This window comes from Sus scrofa, chromosome X (genome assembly GCF_000003025.6).
Source record: "Sus scrofa isolate TJ Tabasco breed Duroc chromosome X, Sscrofa11.1, whole genome shotgun sequence".
Classification (NCBI taxonomy): domain Eukaryota; kingdom Metazoa; phylum Chordata; class Mammalia; order Artiodactyla; family Suidae; genus Sus; species Sus scrofa.
The window spans coordinates 2,994,295-3,021,960 of NC_010461.5; the positions used below are offsets into that span (position 1 = coordinate 2,994,295).

Genomic DNA, 27,666 nt, shown 5'->3' on the forward strand with positions numbered 1-27,666 from the left:
CAAACGCAAGGAAGGAAAGAAAGGAAAGAGGTAAAGTTTGTGGCTAGGCTGAGAACAACTGCATTATAGCATGAAACCCTGGACTCTGTCATTCATGCCGGTGAACTACAAGATTCCCCAATGACTTCATGAAGGCATTCCCTAACACCTAGGATCAGAGAACTTTGTCTAAAAAGGCTAAGTTAGCACCTGTTTTAGATTTTTAAACCACATGGCTTCTTTTGCAGCTATTCAACTCTGCCATCGTAGGGTTCTAGCAGCCGCAGAAAATGGGCAAAGTAATGGGTGTGGTTGTGTTCCAGGAACGTTTCTTGCAACAAGAGGAAGGAGCAGGGTGGGTTCTGCCTCTTGAGTTCTACTATCCACTCCTGATGCACGTCTTGACAAAGAGGTGAGTCCCTTTTTTAGCTCAGCTATTGTCCTTGTTGGGCTTCTCAATTTTCCTAAGGGCATACCTGTCAATATTCTCTGTGGCTCCGCTGACAACAGGAGCATGTCACTGTGCAATTAAATGACCATAGTGGCTGCACTTTAGATGCTTGGCTGAGCAAAGACTTCAAATTCACTCGCTCAATCTCTTAAAGGATGCTCAGCTAAGAGAATCAATATTCATGTCAGCCTCTGGGCTCTGTCCTTGAACATGCAGTTCATGCTCCCTTTAGCAATGCCTCTCCCCATAGCAATTCAGCCAATTACTTGTCCTTCCAATTTCTCCTTCTTGTCTTCTGACCCTGTAGAGTCTGGAGCCCATGTCCCTCCACATATTCCTGAATCTCCCCAAGGGGCCACAGAGGGACATCGATTATACTAAATGGAGATTGCAGCAAGTTGTCCATTGTCTCCTGTGTGGTTGCAAGTGAAGAGTTGGGACCACTGATGGCAAAGTGCCTTGACAATTAGAATGTGCCTAGTAAGGATTCAATGAATGCATGCATACAAGAGAAAATCTGTGCTTTTGTTTATGTCCAGGTCCATGGAGTAGGAAATGGTAGCAAAGAAGCCAAAGAGAATTGGGGAAGGGAGGTGACTCATGGTGTGCCCCCACCCCCAGGTATACAGAACTGCATGAGGATTGAAGACTAGGTCTGACCACCATCCTGAGGGCCTGCCCCCCTCACTCTCTCACCCTGAGCAGAAACCAACAGTTGAAGGTGCCCTCCCATGCCTCCTGCAGAAACCCCTGAGAAAGAAACCAAGGATGTGAGTTTGTCAGCCCTCTTTCCAATGGCCCACCTCAAGGCAACTTGTCCCCAGCCTTCCCCTTGTTAAAGGCTCAGACTGAATGCTGTTCCTATACTACTTCACCTGCCCCCATCAACGCTCTCAATTGGCTGATGCTTTAGTAAAAGCCACCTGTTTAGCTGGAACACTTATAAGAAAAGGTGTGCACAGCAGGTTACAGCCTGTCCTAAACTGCCTCCCCTACTTCAGGTAAAGTGTTCTATCTGGAGTTACGCTGTATGTTACCATGGATTTACCATCAGCTGAGGTCTTCCAGCCCTCTAAGTTTCTCTGCAGCATGTCACCCTGTGTGGATGATGTACCTGTATAAATGTCCTCGTGTGCTAGATGTTTTGTCTCTTGATATACACATCACCAAGAGGTCCAGATGCTTACAAAACAATATGAACACCCACAAACAAGGTTTCTCACTCTCCAACCTCAACGTTCTTCTGGCTGAAAATGAAATATACAGGGTTCCCATTGTGACTCAGTGGAAATGAATCTGACTAGCATCCATGAGGATGCAGGTTTGTCCCCTGGTCTTGCTCAGTGGGTGAAGGATCCAGCATTGCTGTGAGCTGTGGTGTAGGTTGCAGACATAGCTCAGATCTGGCATTACTGTGGCTATAGTGTAGACCCACAGCTGCAGCTCCAATTCACCCCATAGCCTGGGAACCTCCACATGCCCTGGGTGTAGCCCTTAAAAAAAAATGCTAGGTAAGGTTTTCCTGCTCATGCTTACTTCCTAATCCACGAGGCAACACTCTTCTTTCTTGTCTGGTTCCTCTTGCTAACGTGAGGAATGAGAGTGGACATCAAAAGGTTTTGCCTGCTTTGCATTCAATTTCCTTTGGGGAATTCACCCTATACTAGTTCCTGCTGGACTCAGCCATCCCTCTCCCCATCCAAAGGACCCCTTCTGGGAGACATAGAAATTGGTTCTCCATTGGCCTGTGACCCCAATTGGGCCAATGAAACACTCAACCCCAAGCCAACGTGCCTCTCTGAGTTCCAAGGTGTCAGTCATCACAAGGAGATGCTGGTGTTTTGTTTTGTTTTTTGTTTTTTTCTTTTTCGCTAGTACAGGAAGACAGCCTCTCTGAGAAGAAAGTCAGCATAGAGGAACAACGACAGACCCAATGTGCCACGTGACAATGATTCAGATCCAAGAGCACCATTTCTGAAGCTCCATCCACTGAGAGAACTCTCAATGTGTTGCGTCAGCAAATCCTTTTTGCCCCTTAAGCGAACTGAACTTGGAGTTCACTTGCCATCTAAACATGGCCAAGTAATAACCAGCATGGTGAGTCTCAAAATACAGATTCTGCCAACCAGATACTTGCCATCTTGGAGGAACTTCAGTTATTGGGCAACTGAAGATGTACAGATGGCCAAAGGGACATGAAACATGTGCCACCTCGCTCATAATTAGAGACATGAAATCCATTTATCTCACATGTCATGTTGCACGCATTTCTGACTGCTTCGTCACCCATAACCACAAACCTAAATGGCTCAAAAGAATATTTTATCACAGCTTTGGTGTATCAGGCACCCAGACACAACTGAACTGGGCACTCTTGTTTCCAGCATCTCTCATGAGACTTCAAGGAAGGTGTTGGCCAGAACTGGGGTCTCTTTGGAAATCCGAGTGGCTGGGCAAGTTTGGATTCAAGCTCACAGGGTTGGTTGGTCACATTCAATTCCTTGTAGCCCATTGAACGCAATGCCTCCATTCCTTGCTGGCTGCTGACCAGATGCCGCCTTCAAGTTCCTTCCATTGGGACATTTCCACCATGGCTGTTTGTTCCAACAAAGCATGGAAACCAACTGGGCAGCAGAAAGGTTCCACTGGTAAGACACAAGGTCCAAGCTGATGCAATGTCATCATGGCAGCCACAGCATACTCTCTCCATCACATCCCTTGGGTTAGAAGAAAGTCCTAAGTCCTGCTCACCCTGGAGTGGAGGGAATTCCACAAGAGCATTACTCCCAAAATGCTGAGTTAATGTTAAGATCCCCCGTAGAGGATGCTGAGTTCATTTTCTGGATCATAAATACATGGAAACGTCCAGTGGGAAAATCTACCACCTTGGGAAATAAGAAGCCAAGATGTTCTTGTCGGGTGAGCAGAAGAGAAGACAACCAGGACACCAGAGGCTGTCAGGAGGGCTTCCCAAGGAGAGAGAGGATTTTAAGGACCACAAAGGAAGAGAACAGCTGTTCTAGCTGCTTTGGGCCTAGGCAGGAGGTGCAGACAGGAAATACATCATCGAGGTTGTAAAAAGACGCCCGGCACCGCTGGAACTAGAGACCCACTGGGTGGTTTAATGCAACAGGACTTGAATTGTCTCACTGCTCTGCAGAAGAGACATCCAGGATGGAGGAGTCAACTGAGTTGGTTCCCTCTGTAGGTTCTGGAGGAGCCTCTGGCCCATGTCCCTCTCTCTCAGCTCAGAGTTTTGGGGGTTTTTTTCATCAATCCTTGGTGGGTTTTTGGCTTGTAAATGAAGTTTCCAATCTCTGCATTTCTGCCTCCATCTTCAGATGGTCTCGTCCCTGGGCACCTCCGCTGTCTTCATTCCCTTCTCTTCTTTTCTCCCTCACATTCCCCCTCCTCGTCCAACTCCCCTCCTCTCCCTCCCCCTCCTTCCTCCCCTCCTTCTCTTTATGGAAGCACTCAACACTTAGTTATTAAGTTCATGATCTGGTCACAGTGCAGGTATGAATGAACACCTGTGCTAAGATTCTAAGATCCATTCTCTGACTTCAGAGCCCTTTCTCGGAGAGAGACAAGAAAGATAACATGTTCTGGGTGATGCATCTGACTATTTTTCCTTCACATTCATTTCTTTCTTCAATGGTGGAAGCAAGCATTCATTTAGATGCCCATGGGCAAAACTTCACAGAGAAGGTACGGTTGGCTTCCTGTAAATTTGTTTTTTCATTTTATGAAGTCCTAGAAATGAAAGAAGTGAGACTTACAGTGTTCTGTTATTTTTTTTTTTTTTAGGGCCACCCTTGCTGCATATGAAAGTTCCCAGGCTAGGGGTGGAAATGGAGCTGCAGCTGCCAGCCTGCACCACAGCCACAGCAATGCAGGATCTGAGCTGTGCCTGCGACCTACACCACAGCTCACGGCAACGCAGGATCCTTAACCCACTAAGCAAGGCCAGGGATCAAACCTGCATCCCCATAGATCATAGTCGAGTTCATTACTGCTGAGTCAGGACAGCAACACCTCAACACATTTCTAACCTGTGAACTTTAATTAATTTCTTGGAAATGATTCCATCTCCAGGAAATAAAACAATAGTCAATTGCATTTAAAACCAGGCAGCCCACTGCTTTCCCCAAACTACAAACCAATTAGTTTGTTAGCCATCCTGCCCCAATTTCATGCTTCCTTCCCTGGTAACAACTCTGGGGCTTGGCATTTCAGGGAAACTACAGCAAAGGGATGTGGGCAGGGCTGCAGTGAATAATTCTTGTGCAGGCAACGTCCTGTGTGGGAAGCCCAGTCTCAGCCGCCGACCTCTTTTTCTTGTGCATCTCATCCATTTGTTGTGGGAAGCAGAAGGATCGTTTGCTTTCCAGCTCCTGTTGTAAAGTATGATATCACTTTTTAAAACATTATGAAAAAAGCATGTGCTTCCAGGTTCAAGATAGATGAGCCAAGAGCTGAATGCATTTGCCAAAAAAAAAAAAAAAAAAAAACAAACCACACACTAAGATCAATTCTGGGTCTTTGCAATGCATATTGAGAGAATGAGAGTCATTGCTTGCCCATGGGTTGACATCAGGAATAACTGAGAGGCTGGGGTACTGGTGGTCTATGTGCTTCTCTCTCTGCATTGTCCTGCTCCGTCTGGCTGCAGAGCGTTTCTCAGAGGCTCTGAAGTGCCCCCGCCATCCTGGCTGGATCTCACCATCAATTATGTGGCCCCTCAGGGTGCAGACCCCTTTCCTGTTTCCAAGTTCCCTCCCAGGAGTGCTGGTCCCATCCTGATTCCTTTTTTTCTCTTCTCTTCTCCTCTTCTCTCCTGTCTCTCTCTTTTTTTTTGACCAAGTTATGCGGAAGGTTTCTTGCCTTTTTTGGAAGTCTGTGGTCTTCCGCCAGCGTGCAGTAGATGTTCTGGGCCAATCATTCTACATGTGGATGGTTTTTTGGGGATGTGTTTGTGGGAGAAGGTGAATGTCACTTCTTACTCTTCTGCCATCCTGATCCTGCCCCCTATCTTTTCAAATAAGATACAAAAATTATTTTTTTAAGGGAAGGCAGTTCCAGCTAGCAGCCTTCTAAAAGGATGCTCCTAGTCCTGGTGTCTCTTAATGAATGCAATCTATACATTAAGAAGTAAAATGCTGAAAAAAGAAAGAGAGAGAGAGAGAAAGGGAGGGAGGGAGAGATGGAGGGAGGGAAGGAAGAAAGGAAAGAAAGAGAAGAAAGAAAAGAAAAGAAAAGAAAAGAGAAGGAAGGAAGGAAGGAAGGAAGGAAGGAAGGAAGGAAGGAAGGAAGGAAGGAAAGAAAGAAAGAAAGAAAGAAAGAAAGAAAGAAAGAAAGAAAGAAAGAAAGAAAGAAAAGAAAGAAAGAGAAAGAAAAAGAAAGAAAGAAAGAAAGAAAGAAAAAGAAAGAAAGAAAGAAAGAAAGAGAAAGAAAGAAAGAAAGAAAGAAAGAAAAAGAAGAGAGAGGGAGGAGGGAGGAAGAGAAAGAAAAAGAAATAAAGAAAAGGAAAGCAGGAAGGAAAGAAAGAAAAGAAAGAGAAGGAAAGAAGGAAGGAAGGAGGAAGGAAAAACTGTTGGAACCAAGACATACACATAAGATTAATATAGTTAATTGAGAGCCTACCTGCTGTACTGCCATAAGCTAGGCAGGAGGGTCAGAGGGTCTTTTCACCCTTGTATTGCAAAATACAAGGAGGACGAAACCTAAGACCTTGTCTTTAAAGATTTCCAAAGCAATCAGCTAGGAGAGGAAGCAATCCCCCTTCAGCCTGTCTTTATAGCCCCGTTTGGAGAGATTTCACGTGTACAGATCACCCGCTCTTGCAAACAGGGAAAGGAACTCTCTTACGAAGCTGCAAAGGTCCCCCACTGGCCAGTTTCCAAAAGGGCTGCAGGTCCAGAGACTGGCAGCTTGTCCGTTTGTTCCATGCATTCAAGTAGATGGTTCATTCCATCTTTCTTTTTAGAGCCACACCCACAACATATGGAGGTTCCCAAGCTAGGGGTTGAATCTAGGGGCTGTACGCCACAGCCACAGGCACGCGAGATCCGAGCCTCAGCTGCAACCTACACCGCAGCTCACAGCAATGCCGGATCCTTAATCCAGGGAGGGAGACGAGGGATCCAACCCACATCCTCATGGATCCTCGACAGGTTTGTGACTGCTGAGCCATCACGGAAACTCCCAGAGGGTTCATTCCTTAAATTCACCAATGACCCCTGCTTTCGAAGCATTTGCAGTCTACTGGGGTGGAGACAGGTAGAATGATGGTTGGATCCCAACACTAGGAAGAATGGGAAGGATCTTTCATCTCTGCTTAGAGCTTTTCATCAGCTTTTCATCTCTGCTTAGAGCTTCAGGGGGTGACTGAACAGAGAAACTGAGAAGGAGTCTGGGTCACAGGCTGGTACAGCTCCTTCTACATGGACGATGGTACAATTCTGTGATAGAAATGTCTGTTTCCAGCACTCACTCTCGGTCACGTGAGACTGGCTGGTACGATATGCAATCCCCAAATGTCTTTCTTCAAGCAACCTGAAATGCAAGCATCCTTCTACCAGATGGAGTATGAGCGCACGACCTGATTTAAACTCAACAGGAAATAGCTCCTTGAAGCTTCTTTCTTTCTTCTTTTTTGGCCACCCCAGCACGTGGAGTTTCCGGGCTAGGGATCAGGTGTGAGCCACAGCTGAGACCTACGCTGCAGCTGCGGGAACACCAGTTCCTTAAACCCACTGTTCCAGGCTGGAGATCCTGGCCTGGCAGAGGTGCCACAGTTCCTGCTATACCACAGCAGGAGCTCCTAAGCATATATATTTTTACCAGTTTAATTTTCTTAATGAACAGAGTTTTCTCCAAGGTTTGCTACTCTTTTTTTAATCTGTTTTTTTAAAAACATACACCATCGGCATATCTTGATCTCATAGTAGTTACCTGGATGTGATACATTAGAGAATATAGTTATAAAAGAATCTCACCAGATACAAATTGGGAGGGCAGCAGGAAAGCCTTTCATGAATTTTTTAAATTCAGGGCACTAAGGACACATGAATTGGGTCAGAATGGGACCTCGTGTTCTTTGCTTCAACCTTACTGCCTAGCCTGGTGAGAAGAAAAATGTGCATGGGTATCCCTTTGGATGGAATTCCATTTATGCATCCTCCAGTGTCAAAAACATAACAATGCAAAGGATACCCAAGTGAGTACTTTGCATGTTAAATGATACCATCAGAGCACCTTCCTATCGTTCTGTCATGGTTTTATCTCTCCCTCCTTCCCCATTTTGCACTTTTTATGTCTTGGTCCATCATGAGAAGCAACAAACAAGCTTAGTTTTAGGAAACTCAGAAAGCCCTTCTTTCTCCTTTTTTTTTTAGGCTGCACCTGCAGCCTATGGAAGTTCCCTGGCTAGGAGTTGAATCAGAGCAGTAGCTGCCCACAACCACAGCCACACCAGATTCGAGCCACATCTCCAACCTACACCACAGCTCACAGCAACACAGGATCCTTAACCCACTGGGAAAGAACATGTGTCCTCATGGATATCAGCCAGGGTTCGTCACCCCGAGCCATGATGGGTACTCCCCATTTTTCAGTTTTGATTGGAGCCTGGAATTCACCTCGATGTCATTAGCAATGATTTAATCTATGCTTTTGCTGCTGAAATGCGGCCTCTGTCCACTGGTGCTAAAGGGAAACATGGAAACAGTTTTGGGCAGAGAAGAAAACAGCTTTCTTGCTTCGTCCAGCAAAGGAAGCCAAGCAGCGTCATGCCCTAAAGACTGTGCCCTCCCCTGCGAAAGGATAGGAAGGGGTTTTCAAGTCTGCAAGGAGAAAACAGGGCCACAGATCTGGGCAGCACCAGAGCCTTCACCCACTGAGCGAGGCCAGGATCGAACCTGCATCCTCATCAACACTCGTTGGGTTCGTTGCTGCTGAGCCACCACGGGAACTCCGGAAAGCATCTCTTCCTCACACAACACAGGAGTATTTGCCTGGCATATTCATCTCCAGACTGGTGAACACCTTTCCATCATGGATCCTTGATGGGAAAAATGTCAGTTTTCAAATTCTTTTTTGTCTTTTTGCCATTTCTTGGGCTCTACCCGTGGCATATGGGCGTTCCCAGGCTAGGGGTCCAATCGGAGCTGTAGCCACCGGCCTATGCCAGAGCCACAGCAACACCAGATCCGAGCCCTGTCTGCGACCTACACCACAGCTCACAGCAATGCCAGATCCTTAACCTACCGAGCAAGGCCAGGGATCGAACCCACAACCTCATGGTTCCTAGTCAGATTCGTTAACCACTGAGCCACGACAGGAACTCCATTTTTCAAATTCTTTTCCTGAAACCTCCAAAGCACGGCCTACTTCAATTCATTCTGCCTACTGGCCCCTTTCTGGAACTTTTGCTTCTGTTGGAGCTCATTAACTTTCCCATCAAAAAACCCACAGTCCTACACATCAGCCCTTGGACACCCCCAGAGCCTTGCGCTCGGCAGGTGCAAATCGTGATGTATCCATCATTATTTAAACAAATCACCGAAGAAGGATCTTAAGAGAGTAAGGAGAGAAGAAAAGACACCAAGAGTCAGAGCTGGGATCCAGAGATCAATAGATTATCTGGCTTGCATTAGAACGCCCGTCGATATACAGCAGAAAAGGAGTTCCTGTTGTGGCTCAGTGGTACCCAACCCGACTAGGATCCATGAGGATGCAGGTTTGATCCCTGGCCTCACCCAATGGGTTACGGCTCCAGCATCGCCGTGAGCTGTGGCGTAGGCGGCAGACGTGGCTGGGATCACCTGCTGCTGTGGCTGTGGCATAGCCTGGCAGCTGCAGCTCTGATTCAACCTGGGAACTTCCATTTGCCACAGGGGCGGCCCCAAGAGGCAAAAAAAATAAAAATAAATAAATTCTAGAAATATATATACAGCAGCAAAGATGGGATGGTCGGTGAATCCTGGATGTTCACTTTTCGACGGAATGATGGGTTCTGTCATGTCATGCCACAGAGGGAGCAGAACCCAGCTCAAAACATCCATTTTCTGCAAAAAGCAGAGGAGTGATTTTGGAACCTGCAGTGTTCCTATCTTGTCGAAAGCGAGGATAAAAGCTTCTTTGCTTGAGACCCATCGATCTTTTCAGGGTATACGTCGATCTTTCAGGGTATACTTTTTTTTTTTTTTTACTTATTTATCTATTTCCCCAATACATTATTTTTTTTCTACTGTACAGCATGGTGACCCAATTACACATACATGCATACATTCTTCTTTCTCACATGATCACGCTCCATCATGAGTTACTAGACATAGTTCCCAGTGCTACACAGCAGGGTCGCATTGCTCATCCATTCCAAAGGCAATAGTTTGTACCTATGAACCCCAAATTCCCAGTCCATCCCACTCCCTTCCCCTCCCCCTGGGCCACCACAAGTCTGTTCTCCAAGTCCATGATTTTCTTTTCTGTGGAAAGGTTCCTTTGTGCCGTATATTGGATACCAAATATAAGTGATATCATGTGGTATTTGTCTTTCTCTTTCTGACTTACTTCACTCAGGATGAGAGTCTCTAGTTCTATCCACGTTGCTGATTTTGTTCTTTTTGATGGCTGAGTAGTACTCCTTTGTGTATCTATACCACATCTTCTTAATCCAAACATCTGCCAATGGACATTTGGGTTGTTTCCATGTCTTGGCTATTGTGAAAGTGTTTTTTCTTTTCTGATGGGAACACGCACCATCCCTGGGGCAAACTTGACTATCGTACACACAACCACATTCACAGGAGACAAGACCAGGTCTTGAATAAGGAAACTGCAGACTGCTGAGGAATTCAGAGCACACAGCACAGGAGAGACATTTTCATGTGCCATTTGGCTTTTCAGGAAGAAGAAAAATGATCCAACACCCTGGATCGTAAGGGAATTATGGATTTTTTTTTTCCTCAGGGGTTTTCCTCTAATATCCTACCCACGCACCACACACAAGACACCAAAACCCACTTTCGCCACCCAAAATACATCAGACCTGTGACCTCTAACAGGAAGTCTTCTTTTTCATTTTCTTCTGATCTGCTTCCAGTGTGGGGACACGTGCGTCTCTAAGCCTAAATCTGGAGGATGTGAATGCATGCATACGATAACGACTCCCTCGCCTCATCTTCATTTCATCTTAGCCAGTGGTTCGGACATGAAGAGATGACTCTTTTACAGACTCCTTCTGCTTCCATTGCCTGTAAGCTCGCCAGTGAGGTGCAGGTTTGATTTATTTATACAGGGCTGCTGTTCTGCACCTCCTGGACGCTCCATGGCCCTTACATCTGAAGCTAATGAAGTCTCAGCTTCTGCTTGCTCGCACTGCAGACTGGGTGTTACCATACCCAGAATAAGGACTTATCCCCACAGAGCAGAAAACATGGAACTATTACATTATGGCAATGTCCTGGTTTAGGACAACCAACCAAACTCAAGACAGAGCCCAAGTCCCAGTCACAGCACTCAAGGAACTTCATCTCATCCAATGACAGACCCTATCAGGAGAGAAACGGCGAATTACCATACAGTTAAAATGATAAGATACACCAATCGTTTCTATTTTATCATTCTTTATTTTTTAATTTTCAGGTTCTGGCTGCACCTGCGTATGGACGTTCCCGAGCTCGGAGTCAAATTGGAGCTGAAGCCTACACCACAGTCATGGCAACACCAGACGGGAGCCTCATCTGGGACCCACACCGCAGCTCATGGCAATGCTGGATCCTTAACCCCTGAAGCGAGGCCAGGGATCGAACCCACATCCTCACGGACACTGTGTTGGGTTCTTAACCCTTTAAGCCACAACAGGAGCTCCTATGATTATTTCTTATACAGTAGCTTACTCCAAAATCACTATAATGCTAAATATATATATATATATATATTCAGGTAGCACTATTATTATTCATACCTGAGGCCACTAAATACTGAAAGGGGTTGAAGGTTTGGCCAAAAGTAGGTATAAAATAAACAACTGTGCCCAAACCGGCAGAGTCTGTGGCAACAAATGAAGTTATCACACGTCCTGGGGGGGCAAGATTCTGCACAAGTAAACAATGGGGAAATCTGGGGGCACAAACACATATTCTAACAGACTAATTACACCTCAAGTTTCTGTCTCCAACAGTTATTTCGTAACATGGCTTATCATACGCAAGGACAGCAAAGTTGCATTTTAATATACCCAAAGCCATGCCGACTCATTCTCATTGTAAAAAACAGCTAGCAATTTGCAAATGGAATGGAGTTAAAATTCATGTTCTGGGAAATGAGGCATGTAAAGGAAAATGCTCTGCTTTACAGAAGGGTTTTTCTACATTATTCAAACAGGAGTAAGTATTATACCTCGTCACACCGAATTCGTCTCAACATATAGAATTCTATACTCTCCCCCGGATTATTTTTCTATGGGTGCATCTTTTGAGATGGGAGAGACAACACGGGGTCAGAACTCCACTCCAGTTTAACTGTCTTCACCAAATACTAAATTAGTTTAAATTAATCCTTGTCGGGGAGATATGCATTTAATCACTGTCCAGCAACGAGCTCCATCTACAAGCTGTGTCTACACCACATCAAACACCCCAGGGACAGACCAAAATGGGGATCCTGTAATGATTTTTTTACCAAGTCGCATGTTGATGTTGTTGGGAAAACATCTGGCTCATGGTGGTAACGGAGTCCACTTTTAGTTTTTCACCTAGATTTTGCCCCTCTCTGCATGCGACGGAACTATCTGTGATTTGACGAAGCAGAGAAAGAAAATTAATTTCCCCTTGATCTCACATTTAAAAAAAAAAAAAAAGAGTAGTTCTACTGTCTTTGAATGTTCTGAGGTCCCTTCCAAGAAATGAATTTTAATGCTTCCTGGATGATTAAATTTCTGTAAGTCACAGAGGAGGCTCAAAATCCCTTTGACAACTCAGGCTGGAAAAAGACAAAGCTGGGGAATAAAACAGAACAAGATAATATGCTCCTCTTTTTTTTAAAAATGTCATTCCAGGAGTTCCCACTCTGGCGCAGGAACTTAAGGATCCAGCGTTGCCTCTATGGCAGCTCGGGTCACTGCCGATGTGCATGTTCGATCCCCAGCCCGGCAACTTCCATGTGCCACAGGTGCAGCCAAATCCTCAAGGCCATTCCTCCAAATTTCCTTCTGTTAGAGCCATGCCAGAAAGGATGTCGTCTGCTCCCACTTCTTAAGGTGACCCCCAGCAGAATGGCAGTACAAACTCACATTACAGAAGATGCACATTGATTAAGCATGGGATTATATATTTATATGTCACATATAGAATACATATATATATAAAATACCAATATGCATATGCAATGTAGCTGAAAAGTCCTGGTTCTCTATTCCACTACGAATTATACCCCACTAGCATCACATTACCAAGACCTCAAGTGGGTCCATATCTTTGATGTTTTAGGACATTCTACCACACATGAGGAAACTGAGCCATGTACCAGCCAGGTTACTCAGCCAGCCCATATAATCACTCAACTGAAAAGGGGGCAAGCTGGCATTTGCATCCTGGCAGCAAGTTCTTGACTGATCCTCCAAGCCAAGCCGAAGGAGTGAACGCAGTGTTCATTAAAAAGGATACAGAGGTGTTCCTGTCATGGCTCAGCAGTAATGAACCCAGCTAGTATCCTTGAGGACACAGGTTCAATGCCTGGCCTCGCTCAGCCGGTTAAGGATCTGGCATTGTTGTGAGCTGTGGTGTAGGTTGCAGATGTGGCTTGGATCTGGCTGTGGCGTAGGCTGGTTGCTACAGCTCCGATTCGACCCCTAGCATGGAAACTTCCATATGCCACAGGTGCAGCCCTAAAAAGATTAAATTAACCAAATAGGAAAACTAAATTACATTTAAAATTATAAAATAAAATAGGGTACAGAAAAGATATTTTCACCCCCATGTTCGGAGCAGCGTTATCCACAATAATCAAGACATGGATCCAACCCCAGTGTCCACTGAGACATGAGTGGATAAAGAAGGTGTGGTGTAGATACAGAAAGGAGTATTAGCCAGCCACGAAAAAGGAAATTTGTACTATCTTGGACCATGTGGACAGACCTTGAGAAATCAGAACAAGGTGAATACCGTATCCACTGAGACGTGGAATTTCAACCAAAGAGAAGCAAAAAACCACCCAAGTCATAGAATGAGAGATCAGATTCTTCGCAGCCAGAATGAGGGTGGGGAGATGGAGAACTAGAGAAGCTGATCAAAAGGTACAAACGTCCAGATCTAAGATCTAAGTATTAGGGGTGTCACGTGCAGTATTGATGACTGTAGGTATCTTGGCTCTAAGAGATGCAGGAAAGATGTCATGAATAATTCTTAAGAGTTCTCATCACAAGGAAAAAACATTTCCTTCTTTTTCTTTTTGTCTTTTCTTTTTTTTCCCCCAGCCTACGCCACAACCAGAGCAACGCCAGATCTGAGCTGCATCTGCAAACAACAGCAGAGCTCACAGCCACGCAAGATCCTGAACCCCCTGACTGGGCTCAGGGATCCAACCTGCGTCCTCAGGGATCCCAGTTGAGCCGCGACAGGAACCCTCTCCTCCTTTTTCTTATACCCACACGAGAACGTGTATGTTAGCGGCACTCACTATAATGCTCATTTCCCAACCTAAGTCAAGCCATCAGGCTGTACGCCTTCAACTTACACAGCGATGGGTATCAACTCCATCTCAATGAAACCGGGGCTGGGGGAGGACGAATGAACCGCCCTTCTCTCAAATAAATCCATCAAGACATGATTTTTCGAATGGGCACAACATCCCTTTCCCTAGAACAGATCAGACTCTTGAGGTCCAGAGCGAACAGGGAGCCCGAAAGATTGTGCTCAACCACAAAAAAAGAGACTTTTAGAGGGATGGCTGCCATGGTGACATTTTGGGGGGACAGATGAGAAAAGAGGACCACGTGGAGGTTTGGCTGTATGCTATTTCATGACACCTCCCTTGGACTTCTGTTCCAGATTCCTGGGAAACTGTCTATGTCCCTTCATCACATTCCTGCATAAAATCAGTGTATCTTTTGAATGGAGAATTGAGTAGCATTCGCCAGAATATTGTATTCACACAACGAATCAAAAGTTGGGAATCTACTGTCTACAGGTTAAATGGGAAACCTTGCAAGATGTCCACTCACCACTGGGAACCAGTTTTGTTTCCTTGATACGTATGAGGCAAAGCACCACATGTTCACTCCTTGGCATTAAAACAAATGAGTGTGGATGTGTGTACACCAGCTCCTCGGGAGGTAAAAAGAGCATCATATGCATTACAATGGGTAGGAGTTCAGAACGTTCTAAACAACTCTTTGGTGGAGTTCCCATCATGGCACCGCAGAAATAAATCTGACTAGTATCCGTGAGGACGCAGGTTCGATCCCTGGCCTCGCTCAGTGGGTGAAGGATCCGGTGCTGCCAGGGGCTGTGACAGAGGTTGCAGACGTGGCTCAGATCCTGCGTTGCTGTGGCTGTGGCAGGTCACAGCCCTTCAGGTGGTTCAACGCTTAGCCTGGGAACTTCCAAATGCCGTGGGTGCAACCTTAAGAAAAAAATTTAAAAATAAAATAAAAATAGCTATGAACAACTCTTTAGTGTTATGTATATTGTCTTCTGTGAAGGTATATAGATGTTTTGCTATGCATTTCAAATTCTATCCAAGGCTAGCAAAGCTCTGTGTTTTCTCAAGCTGCCATTATATACTGCCACCAATGCTGTGGTTTCAAAGGGCAGGGACTTATGCCCTTGGCATTTGGAAGGGCAGAGCACCACTGGGTACAACAACTCAGATGTCAGTAGGGCTGTGCTGCTTTTGGGGGGCTCCAGGAGAGAACCCACTTATCTTCTCTGGCTTCAAGCAGCGGCCAGATGCCTAGACCCCTAGACTCCAGGCTCCTCCTTGTCCTCAAAGGCAGCCATGCCCAGTGTGCCTTTTCTTCTGCTCTTTCCCTCTTGGCTCTCATCGCCTTTCTGCCTCCTTCATTCACAACTAAGGACCTTTGTTATTAAATAAGGACCCACCCCCATAAACCAGAAGATATTTTCCCCATCTTCTTGTCAATACACAAGCAAATAGCATCCCATCTGCTACCTTAACCCCCTTGGCCTTGTAAAGTAACATATATTCACACGTTCCCAGGTTTAGGACTTCCTCTTCTTTTCGGCAGACATTATTCCCTTTTTATTTTTATTTTTTTGCTTTTTTTCTTTCTTTTGTTTTTTTTTTTTTTTTTTTTTTTTTGGTTTTCTGGGCTGCACCTGTGGCATACAGAAATTCCCAGGCTAGAGGTCAAATCAGAGCCGCAGTGGCCAGCCTACACCACAGCCACATGATATCTGAGTCACCTCTGAGACCTGCACCCACAGCTCACGGCCACACCGGATCCCCGACCCTCTGAGCAAGGCCAGGGATTGAACCTGCATCCTCATGGATACTAGTCAGATTCGTTTCTGCTGAGCCACGACAGGAACGCCAGGGCCAGACATTTTTCTGCCTGCGACAATCATCTGTCTCTCAAGAATGCTTGTCTCCGTTGCCATGCCAACAAGTGACGCCTGAGTGGCATGCAATAGGAACTCGGAACTGTCGTCGGTAGGGACGTTTCGTCTGCTCGTCACCCACACCATCTGATCAATGCCCAAGAATGAATCAAAAAAAAAAAAAAAGAAGTAGAAACATGGAATTCTGAATTCCAAATATTCAATAGAGCTATACACACTGTTCATGAAACACAGTGCTATGAGTTCATACAGGCCCTCACAGAAGGTCTTTGATCCATGCACCCCCATGTTCAGAGCAGCACTAGTCATGACAGCCAAGACATGGAAGCAACCTATGTGTCCCCCAACAGAGGAGTGGATAAAGCAGATGTGGTTCATACATACAGTGGAATACTACTCAGTCATGAAAAGGAATGAAATCATGCCATGGGCAGCAACATGGATGGACAGAGAGAAGTCAGTCAGAGACAGATAAATACTCTATGACGCTGCTTATGTGAGGAATCTAAAATACGACACAAATGAACTGACTGACAAAACACAAACAGACCCACAGACACAGTACACAAGTTAACCAGAAAAATAGTTACCAAAGGGAAAGGGCTGGGGGAGGGGTAAATGAGGAGTTTGGGATTCATAGATATCCATGACTACACAAAACTAAACAATAAGGTTCTACTGTATAGCACAGGGAACTGTATCCCCTATTAATAACTTACAATGAAAAAGAATCTGAAAATATATATATATATATAATTGAAACACTTTGCTGTAGACCTGAAATGAACCCAATACTGTAAATCAACTCTACTTCAATAAAAAGTAGTAATAAAAAAAAAGGAAGGTTTTTGAAGGAATCAGCATACCATCCTTTCAATGGGTTATTACGGAAGCAGAGTTTACTCACTTCATAATAACTGATGAATAAATATCTACACCTCCATATTGATTCTCAAATTGATACAAATTATTTTTTTGTCAAACTCCTGACCCGACTGGCTTTGAAGTCTTGTTCCTGTCAACACACAGCTTCACTCACCAGCAAAATTCCATTCTGTATAAATTATAGGAAGATTGATTTTACCTATTCGGCCCCCATTAGATTTGATTGTCCCATCAAGACGGCGGCGTGACACATCGCAGGCAAACACGCCCTCCAAACCCCCCAGAGACCTAAGCAGGGAGCACTTCATTTCTCCTCAAATTTAGATTGCTTTTCTATGAGGCAGCATTTTTCACATTTCCATAGCCCCAAATTCCTATTCAATGATTGTCCTTTCAATCCACACAATGGCCCAAGGATGGGTCTGTCACCCAGGAAGCTGTTGATTTGTTTTCAGGGGTGGTCTAACTGGAGGGGGGTGGAGGGGGGCATGCACCTCTCCTTTGGTGGCATCCAATCTGAAGTGCGTTCTTTGTTCCCGAGGTTAACTCTATTCAAGTTACCCAGCCCCTATCAAGGAAACCATGCAAGCAATGTTAATTCTCTATACCTGTTTTGGGGTCCCCCCCCACTTCTGTCTTTGTATTCCTTTCTTTGAATAGTGCCTTATGAGAAAGATGGTGACCCAGCTGGCTTATGAAATGAGAAGGCTAAATGGTTTGGGATGGGGCCATCCATCACCTTACAGAGGCGCCCCGCGGCTCCTGGGGGGCCGCCAAGTGCGAGGGCAGCCTAGCCCAGGGCATGGACGTGAGGGGTCCAGCATCAGTTTAAGTCTGTGCCATCCCACGCTGACCTAGACCCTGTAAGGGTCTGTGATCTGTTGCCATAGCAACAAGGGCCAGACACCCGTGGCTGATATCCTGAAGTTCATTTCTTTCATGGATGACACCCCAGACCTGGTTTCTCATGCAAAGGGCTGACACCCCCTTTCTGCAGCCACAGGGAGAAAGCGCATCATGACAGACAGATGCCGTACAAGGGTGGAGAACACTGAATCCTGCAATTGCGAATGGCAGATCTTTCAGCCACATCTCATTGAAAAAACAAAAAAAAAAAGAGTTCCCCAGGATTAAAGGGAGAAAAGACGTCTCCATACAAGTCACCAAGGACAGGAGGCACCCCAATTTCTATTGCACATGGTGAAGTCTGTGGTTTTCTCAATTTACTTCTTTTAAGTTCCAGGAAAATCCCCTTCTCTGCTTTTCCTTCTCCTTGTCTAAGAAGAGCATGTGCCCACAACCATGAGAAACGGGCTGTCCTGTAGCCTCACATGCGTCTGCCTGGCCTTTGGAAAAACATGTCCATCTCACATCGACAGAAACAAGGAGACAGCCAAGGTCTCCTCGCATCAGATCAAGCGCAAATATGGAACCGGAGCATTTTTTATGGCTGTTCACGGTCACTGGTGGTATCCCAAAAAGGGGGCATTTTGTTGAAGCAAGTGCATTATTTTCTGCCATAACTAGCCTGTGAGCCCCTGGCTGGCAGTCAAGAGGGAAGGAAACAATTCAAATGGGTATCAACAACAGGGATGCGAAACCATCAGCTCCCATCGCTTCAGGAACTCTCCCCTGCTGGTCTTTTCAGAACAATCAGCGGTTCCTTTTAAAACTCAAAACAAAACAAAAAGTACAAATATCTTAAGCCATTAAAGCAAAAGGAAACCATTGCTTATCAAAGTGTTCAGTCTGCTGACAGTCTTAATTCTACTATTTCCTCTAGATGCCTTCCTTTATTAGCTGATTCAGGTACAACTTAGGACACCCTCTGCTCACACAGGTTGTCCTCTGCAAAGAAACCCCACACCGACGCTCCAAAGGCCACACAGGGCAAGAAGGCAGTGGTTCAGGAGCATCCCGCCCAGTGACCGGATGCTCTGTGCACAGAAGTGGGAAGAAGACGTGCCTACAGTAACGGCACTGGGAACATGGGGAGAAAGATACATGGCGCATGGGCAATACCAAGCACGGGACCTTCTAAAACCCTCCTGGCCCATCTGAGGCTGAGGGCGCGCCTGTGTTCTGCTCCAATCAAGACTTACCGTCCTCCGTGGGCACGTAGATGTTTAAGTAAAGGCAATCTTCGTTCTGATCTTGGACGTAGGTCATTAGCGTGTCCAAGTTGGCGGTGAACCAGATGGGCAGCATGTCGTGCAGGAGAGACCGTTCGTCCAGGTGCTGCGGGCACACGGCCGCAAACTGGGTGGCGTTCCGAATCCCCGTCCACGAGGACGGGGGCTCCGGGGGCTGGAAGCGCCTCTCTCCGGTCGGAGGCGAGGCATAAGGGACACCCAGGTACTGCTCGACAGGCCCCAAAATCTCATTGGGCAAGGGTGTTCTCAAGCCCCGGATTTTGCCATAGTTGGTGTTGACCACGGGGTACTGGGCCTGGCTGTCTATGAGCGTGAACTTGATGGCCAGGGCGGTGATGCACAGCAGGACCTTGGCGTGGAGCATGACACAGACGGGAGTGAAGACCAGCGGAAGCCATACCAGTCCCTGGGGTCTTGACATTGTTCAGCGCGGCATCCGCAGGGACGCTAAGCACACTGAGTGGGGAAGCTGGCCGGCGGAGAGGGGGCGTGATCCGGGCAGCTGGACCCAAGAGAGGCCGTGGGCTCGCCAGCAAGCCTCTCAGAGGGGTCATAGACAGAGCCCGACGGCGGCGGCTGTCCTACAATCCGGGGCCTGAATTCCAGCACGCGGGCGATTCTGAGGACACGGTGATTAGCCAGCACCTCCTGAGGGTGATGCTTCCTTAGGAGAAGTCCCAGGCAGAGCAGTCAGCCTGGAGGGAGAAAGAAGCAGACAAAGACAATGAGGCGAGATAATGACCCTCCCACCCGCGAAACACACACACATGGTCTCTGGCTGTAACATCCATAGAACCCTCCACGTCAGCCTAGGAAAGTCTTTGTTTTGTTTTTTAGGGCGGCACCTGCAGCACATGAACGTCCCCAGGCTAGGGGACACATCAGAGCTGCAGCTGCCAGCTGCAATGCCAGATCCGAGCCGCATCTGCGACCTCCACCATAGCTCACGGCAACACCGGATCCTGAACCCACTGAGTGGGGCCAGGGATCGAACCTGCATCCTCATGGAGACTAGTCAGGTGTGTTACCACTGAGTCACGGTGGGAACGCCACACCTAGAAAATTCTTATTTGCTGATGCACGTACAGCTGTTCATCCATGCAGCAGAGTTGAGCCAGACCAGCAGTTAAGGTTGGCAAGGAGCCCCCTCACCTGAGATAAATCAACATTTGGGAAACATGCAGGTCTTTGTGGAAGGAACAAGCACATCCCACAGGTTGTACATACGGCACAGGGCGCTACGCCGCCATCTCCTCATTTTGCAAACATGGGTCAGCCAGCCCATCAATGGACAGCCATTCCTTAACACCGTTCCCCAAACGTTTAAGACAACGGTCACTTTCCCCCAAGATGCTACGAGTGAAGCTCTGAGAGCTTCCCCAGAAGGGAAGTGTGCACCCAAGCCAGGCTGGCTTCAGGAGACGTGGGTACTGATCAGTGGACACAAAGGGAACATCACAAAACAGAAAGGGGGGTGACTTCCTCCTCTTTCCTGCTGGGCTTCTGATAGGTACCTGTCTGGAGGCTCCAGACATCATCACCCAGCATCTCAGTTCCCTTCTAAAAAGTGGAGTCAGGGAGTTCCCATTGTGGCTCAGCGGTAACAAACCCAACAAGCATCCATGAGGATGCGGGTTCGATCCCTGGTCCCACTCAGTGAGTTCAGGATCCGGCATTACCGTGAGTTGCGTGCAGTGTGGGTCACAGACACGGCTTGGATCCTGTGTTACTGTGATGCAGGTAGGCAGGTGCAGCTCCGATTCGACCCCTAGCCCGGGAACTTCCATATGCTGCAGGTGTGGCCCTTAAAGAAAAAAGTAAGGTGTGGACATTACTATTACTATTCCAATTTTCTTTTTTTTTTTATTTTTTTATTGTCCCACTGTACAGCAAGGGGGTCAGGTTATCCTTACATGTATACATTGCAATTACAGTTTTTCCCCCACCCTTTCTTCTGTTGCAACATGAGTATCTAGACATAGTTCTCAATGCTATTCACTATTCCAATTTTCATAGAAAACCTTTCAGCCTATGGAAACAGCTTATGGGAACATGGGTATGATCTTCCTGTTGACTCTGGGAGGGGAAATCTTTCAATGGTAACCTCCTCCATTTGTCTCCACGTGGCTCAGAGGACGATTCTCATACATGAACCATGGCTCATGGGAAATGTTTCCTATTTTTATTGAGGTACAGCTGATGCACAAGGCTGTGTTTGTTTCAGGTGCACAGCTAAGGGATTCCGTGATATACACATAGACCCATTCTTTTTCACATTCCCTGAGCTGTCCAGTAGGTCTTTGTTGCTTATTTCTTTTATGTAGAGTAGAGGATATATGCTAATCTCCAGGTCCTCATTTATCCCCGCCACCCCTCTTCCCTGGGATACCTCTAAGTTTGTTTTCTGTGTCGGTGGATCTCTTTCTGTTTTGCATGTAAGTTCACTCGGATCGTTTTGTTAAGATTCCCCGTATAAGTGATATATGGCGTCTGGTTCTTGCTCTTTCCCTGTCTAACTTCATTCAGCATGAGAAACTCGAGTTGCTTTGATGTTGCTGCAAATGACAGTCTGTTCTTTTTTTATGGCTGAGGAATATATTCCATTGCATGTAGGGACCACATCTTCTTTATCTGTTCCCCTGCCGATGGACACTCATGTTGCTTCCATGTCTTGACAATTATGAAGCATGCTGAAGTGAACACAGGAGTAGCTGCATCTTTTCAAAGTATTGTTTTCTCTGGATATGTGCCCAGGAGTGGGATGGCTGGATCCTATGGTGGTTCTTTCTTTTCTTTTTTTCTTTTTTTTTCTTTTTTGGAGGTACCTCCATACTGTTTTCCCTACTTGTTGCACAATTTACATTTTCACCACCAACTGTGTAGGAGGGTTCCCTTTTTTCCACACCTTCTCCAGCATGTGTTATTTGTAGACTTACCAATGGCCATTCGGACCAGGTGAGGTGGCACCTTGTTATAGTTTTGATTTGTATTTTTTTAATCATGAGTGCTGTTGAGCGTGGCTCACATGACATTAACGAAGCCACACAAGAACAGAGAGTCGTGTCAAAGACAGCTAAGACACAGCAAACATTACATGAAGTGTTGTGAGGATTCTCCCTTTAAATGCAGCATTCTTCAATCCAGAAGAGACGAATGTGTTTCTAAGGACACGGTGGGTTATTCAGAGTATCTGTGAACTAGAATATAATCACGCATTCCATTTCCACGAATAGTTAAGAGGAAGGTGTCAAACGGATAATTTGTTTTTTAATGAAACGTATCTGAGCCAGATCCATCAGGGAGCTCAGAGACCTCGGGGGGAAATTCCGTAATCCATGACATCCTGGGCCAAGGGAAATCAGTTGAAAGACAATGCACAGAAAGGCTGGACTGTAGCACTGAGAGTGGAAATTGGCATCGCCCACCCCAGTCCCCCACTGTGGCTGATGTCTGGGTTTGCTTCCATCCCTGAATTCGCCTGCAGACAACCTCTGGATTCCCGCCACACTGTGATCCAATTTCTGAATAATGAAGAGACAGGCACGAACACCAATGAGGTGATGTGTGGAATTCTCTGTTTTCCTGAAAGCCCTTCTGGTTTAAAAGTGGCCTTGGTACTTCCTTCTCGAGCCTTCCTCACGGTCACATGAGATGCCAGCGACTTCTGATTCAAACAGACTTGAGCCCCAAATGGTATAGGCTGGAGAAGTCCACCTCCATGGGCTTTAAGTCAATGGCGTGTCCTGCCTTCTTCACAGGGGCAGGGAGAGCTGGAAAGGAGCCCATTTGCAAAGGACGGGGCCCAGTCGGTGTCCCCGCCATAGCCATGCAATGCTGGCGTTCAACACGGAGCTGCTGAAAAGACTCCCAGGTCCAGAGAGAAACTACACCCACCTCAGCCCAGATTTGGCAACCAGCAGGTAGCGAGCAAGGAGTTGAAATGTTCTGAGCCTCCCTTGACTGATGGGGTTTCCCAATTTCTGGGGATTAAAAGAGTGAATCCACACAAGGCCTGGCACAGTCCCCAAAAGGCAGAGTTCTAGAAAGGTAGAATTCCGGGGGCAGATTTGTCCCAGAACTTATGATGTGAATTTGTAGAAGTCGTCGAGCCCACACCACTGTTTCTCTCGTTCTAAGTGGAGGAGAGCATCTCTAGGTCACATGTTGTTATAGACTGAGCAGGAAGCTGTGATCTCACCATCCCACTCCTGGGGCATGTATCCAGACAAAATTCTTCATTCGAAAAGATACAGGCTTTCATTGGTCATTGCAGCACTCTTCTCAATCGCCAAAACATAGAAGTAACCTAAGCATCAACGGACAGATGAATGGATAAAAAAGATGTGGTATATATATATATATATATATATATAATGAATATTATATATATATATATATATAATGGAATATTATATATATATATATATATATAATGGAATACTACTCAGCTATGAACAAGGACAAAAATGATGCCATGTGCAGCAACATGGATGGACCTAGAGATGACCATACTAAGTGAAGTTAGTCAGACAGAGAAAGCCCAGTATGATATGATATCACTCACATGCGGAATCTAATTGAAAAGTGATACCCAAAAACATATTTATAAAACAGAAACAAACTGACAAATGTCAAAATCAAACTTGGGTTGCATCAGGAGAAACCAGGGTGCTGGGGGAAGGTATAAACTGGGAGGATGAGAATAACATGTACACACCCTTGGACATAAAAAAGGTAAGTAACAAGGACCTCGTATAATCCATAGAGAAGTTCACTCGATGTTCTGTAATAACCTATATGGTGAAAGAATCTGAAAATGGACGGACAGATATATCACTGATTCCCGCTGCTGTAGCCCTGAAACAAACCCAACATTGGAAGTCCACCAGACTCCCATAAAATAAAAAAAGACTACGCAGTCAGCATCCCACCAACAAGCCACGCTTGCATCGTATGATCAAGTCTCTATCAAAACGCACCTCCCCACAAGGTCCTGAGGGCCAGAGAGAGGCAGAACACCAGCTGGATCTAAGAGGACAAGCATGGGGAGCAGGACTCTGGGCACTCACCAGGTCCAGGTCAGGCATTCAACACAGTCCTATGTTTTGGGCTATCTTACTCCCTCATTTTGGGGGGCAATCAGGCAAGCCCCACAAATAGAGGACAATCAGCCTCCAGCACTGTCTCTCAGAGTCCGCTCTGCTGGCATTTGGGACCCATACTGTTCTTGGTGGTGGGGGCCGTCCTGAACCCTAGAGAGGGTAGCAACCCCCACCCTGGTCTCTACCCATTTGATGCTGGCAGCGACCCCGTCTCTATGTTAACCATCAAACATGTCTCTAGACACTGGAGTTCCCCTGGGGTGCAGTGGGTTAAGGATGTAGCACTGTCACTGCAGCAGCTCGGGGGCTGCTGTGGCACAGGTTCGATCCCTGGTCCAGGAACTTCTGGAGGAGACAAAACAACATGCTACTAAAAAAACAATGAGTCAATGAGGACATCAGGAAGGTGATTAAAAAATACCAAAGGCAAATGATAATCAAGACACAACTGCTCCAAATCTACGGGATGCCACAAAAGCGGTGCTCAGAGGGAAAGGCATAGCCAGACAGGCCTTCCTCAAAAAAGAAGAAAAATCTCAAATTGACAACTTAACCCGTCACCTAAAGGAATTAGAAAAAGAAGAACAAACAACACCTAAAGTCAGCAGAAGGAAGGAAATCATAAAGATCAGAGAGGAAATCAATGAAAGAGAGATTCAAAAAACAATAGAAAAAAAATCAATAAAACCAAGACCAGGTTCTTTGAAAAGGTAAACAAGATTGACAAGCCTCTAGGCAGACTCACCAAGAAGAGGAGAGAAAAAAACCCAAATAAACAACATAAGAAATGAAAAAGGAGAAATCACAATGGATACTGTAGAGATACAAAAAACCATGAGAGAATACTATGAACAACTGTATGCCAACAAATTTGACAACCTAGAAGAAATGGACAACTTTCTAGAGACTTACAGCCTGCCAAAACTGAGTCAAGAAGAAGTAGATCAACTCAACAGACTGATCACTAAAAATGAAATGAGTATGTCATTAAAAGACTCCCTACAAATAGAAGTCCAGGACCAGATGGCTTCACAGGCGAATTCTACCAAACATACAAAGAGGAACTTATACCCATCCTCCTTAAACTCTTCCAAAGGGTTGAAGAAGAAGGAACACTGCCAAAGACATTCTATGATGCCACCATCACCCTAATTCCAAAACCAAAGATACCACCAAAAAAGAAAACTATCGGCCAATATCTTTGATGAATATAGATGCAAAAATTCTCAACGAAATTTTAGCCAACCAAATCCAACAACATATCAGAAAGATCATACACCACGACCAAGGTGCACAAGGATGGTGAAACATACACAAATCAATCAATGTCATACGCCACATCAACAAAAGAAAAGTCAAAAACCACATGATCATCTCAATAGATGGCAGAAAAAGCACCTGACAAAGTCCAACATCCATTCATGATAAAAACTCGTACCAAAGTGGGTATAGAGGGAACATAACGTAATTGAAACCACTTATGACAAACCCACAGCAAATATAAAGCTCAATGGAGAAAAGCTGAAAGCCTTCCCACTGAAATCTGGAACAAGACAGGATGCACACTCTCACCACTGTTATTCAACATAGTATGGAAGTCCTGGCCACAGCAATCAGACAAACAAAAGAAATAAAAGGCATCCAAACAGGAAGAGAAGAGATAAAGCTGTCACTGTATGCAGACGACATGATACTATATATAGGAAACCCTAAGGACTCAACCCCAAAACTACTCTAACTGATCAACAAATCCAGCTGAGTAGCAGGATATAAGATTAACATTCAGAAATCAGTCGCATTTCTGTATACTAACAATGAAATATTAGAAAAATACAAAACACAATACCTTTTAAAATTGCACTCCCCTCAAAAAATCAATATCTGTGAATACACCTGACCAAGGAGGTGAAAGGCTTATATGTTGAGAACTACAAAACATTAATCAAGGAAATTAAAGAAGATGTAAAGAAATGGAAAGCTATTCCATGCTCCTGGGTAGGAAAAATTAATTTTGTAAAAATGGCCATACCACCCAAAGCAATCTATAGATTCAATGCACTCTATATCAAATTACCCATGACGTTTTTCACAGAACTAGATCAAACAATCCAAAAATTTACATGGAACAACAAAAGACCCAGAATTGCCAAAGCAATTCTGAGGAACAAAAACCAAGCAGGAGGCATAACTCTCCCAGACTTCGAGAAATATTACAAAGCCACAGTCATCAAGACTGTGTGGTCCTGGTACCAAAACAGACAGACAGACCAATGGAACAGAATAGAGAATCCAGGAATAAACTCAGACACTATGGTCAATTAATCTTTGACAAAGGAGGCAAGAATATAAAATGGGAAAAAGACAGTCTTTTCAGCAAGTATTCCTGGGAAAACTGGACAGCAGCATGTAAATCAATGAAACTAGAACACACCCTGACACCACACACAAAAATTCACTCAAAATGGCTTAAAGACTTAGGTATAAGACCATTAAACACCTAGAAGAGAACATAGGCAAAACATTCTCTGACATCAACCTTACAAATGTTTCCTCAGGTCAGTCTCCCAAGGCAACAGAAATAAAAGCAAAAATAAACCAATGGGACCTAATCAAATTGACAAGCTTTTCACACCAAAGGAAACCATTTAAAAAAAAAAAAAAAAAGACAACTTATGGAATGGGAGAAAATAGTGTCAAATGATGCAAGTGACAAGGGCTTAATCTCTAAAATATATAAACAACTTACATAACTCAACAGCAAAAAAGCCAATAACCCAATGGAAAAATGGGAAAAGGACCTGAATAGACATTTTTCCAAGGAAGATATACAGATGCCAACAAACACTTGAAACAATGCTCAACATCACTGACTTAGGGATTTAGAGAAATGCAAATCAAACGGACAATGAGGTACCACCTCCTTAACACGTCCACAAATAACAAAAGCTGTAGAGGGTATGGAGAAAAGGGAACCCTCTTCACTGTTGGTAGGAATGTAAATTGGTGCGACCACTATGGAAAACAGTATGGAGGCTCCTCAGAAAACTAAATATAGAACTACCATAGGATCCAGCAATCCCACTCCTGGGCATATACCTGGACAAAACTTTCCTGGAAAAAGACACATACACCCACATGTTCATTGCAGCCCTATTCACAACAGCCAACCAACCCAAATGTCCATTGGCAGATGATTGGATTAGGAAGATGTGGTATATATACGCAATGGAATACTACTCAGCCATAAAAAAGAACAATAATGTCATCTGCAGCAACCTGGATGGAACTAGAGACTCTCATACTAAGTGAAGTAAGTCAGAAAGAGAAAGACAAATACCATATGATATCACCTATATCTGGAACCTAATATATGGCACAAATGAATCTTACCACAGAAAAGAAACTCATGGACCTGGAGAACAGACTTGTGGTTGCCATGAGAGAGGGGGAGGAAGTGGGAGGGACTGGGAATTCAGGGTTCATAGATGCAAACTATTGCTTTTGGAATGGAT

The 27,666-nt window shown here is 45.3% G+C and overlaps 1 protein-coding gene across 1 annotated transcript in view; it reads right to left on the minus strand.

The window, feature by feature from the left end:
- The window catches only part of LOC100624109 (neuroligin-4, X-linked), a 402,428-nt gene that overhangs the window by 292,898 nt on the left and 81,864 nt on the right, over positions 1–27,666 (minus strand). The window contains 1 exon segment of the mRNA XM_013990859.2: positions 19,002–19,747. Coding sequence (XP_013846313.2) covers positions 19,002–19,473 — 472 coding nt within the window. The 5' untranslated portion in view covers positions 19,474–19,747.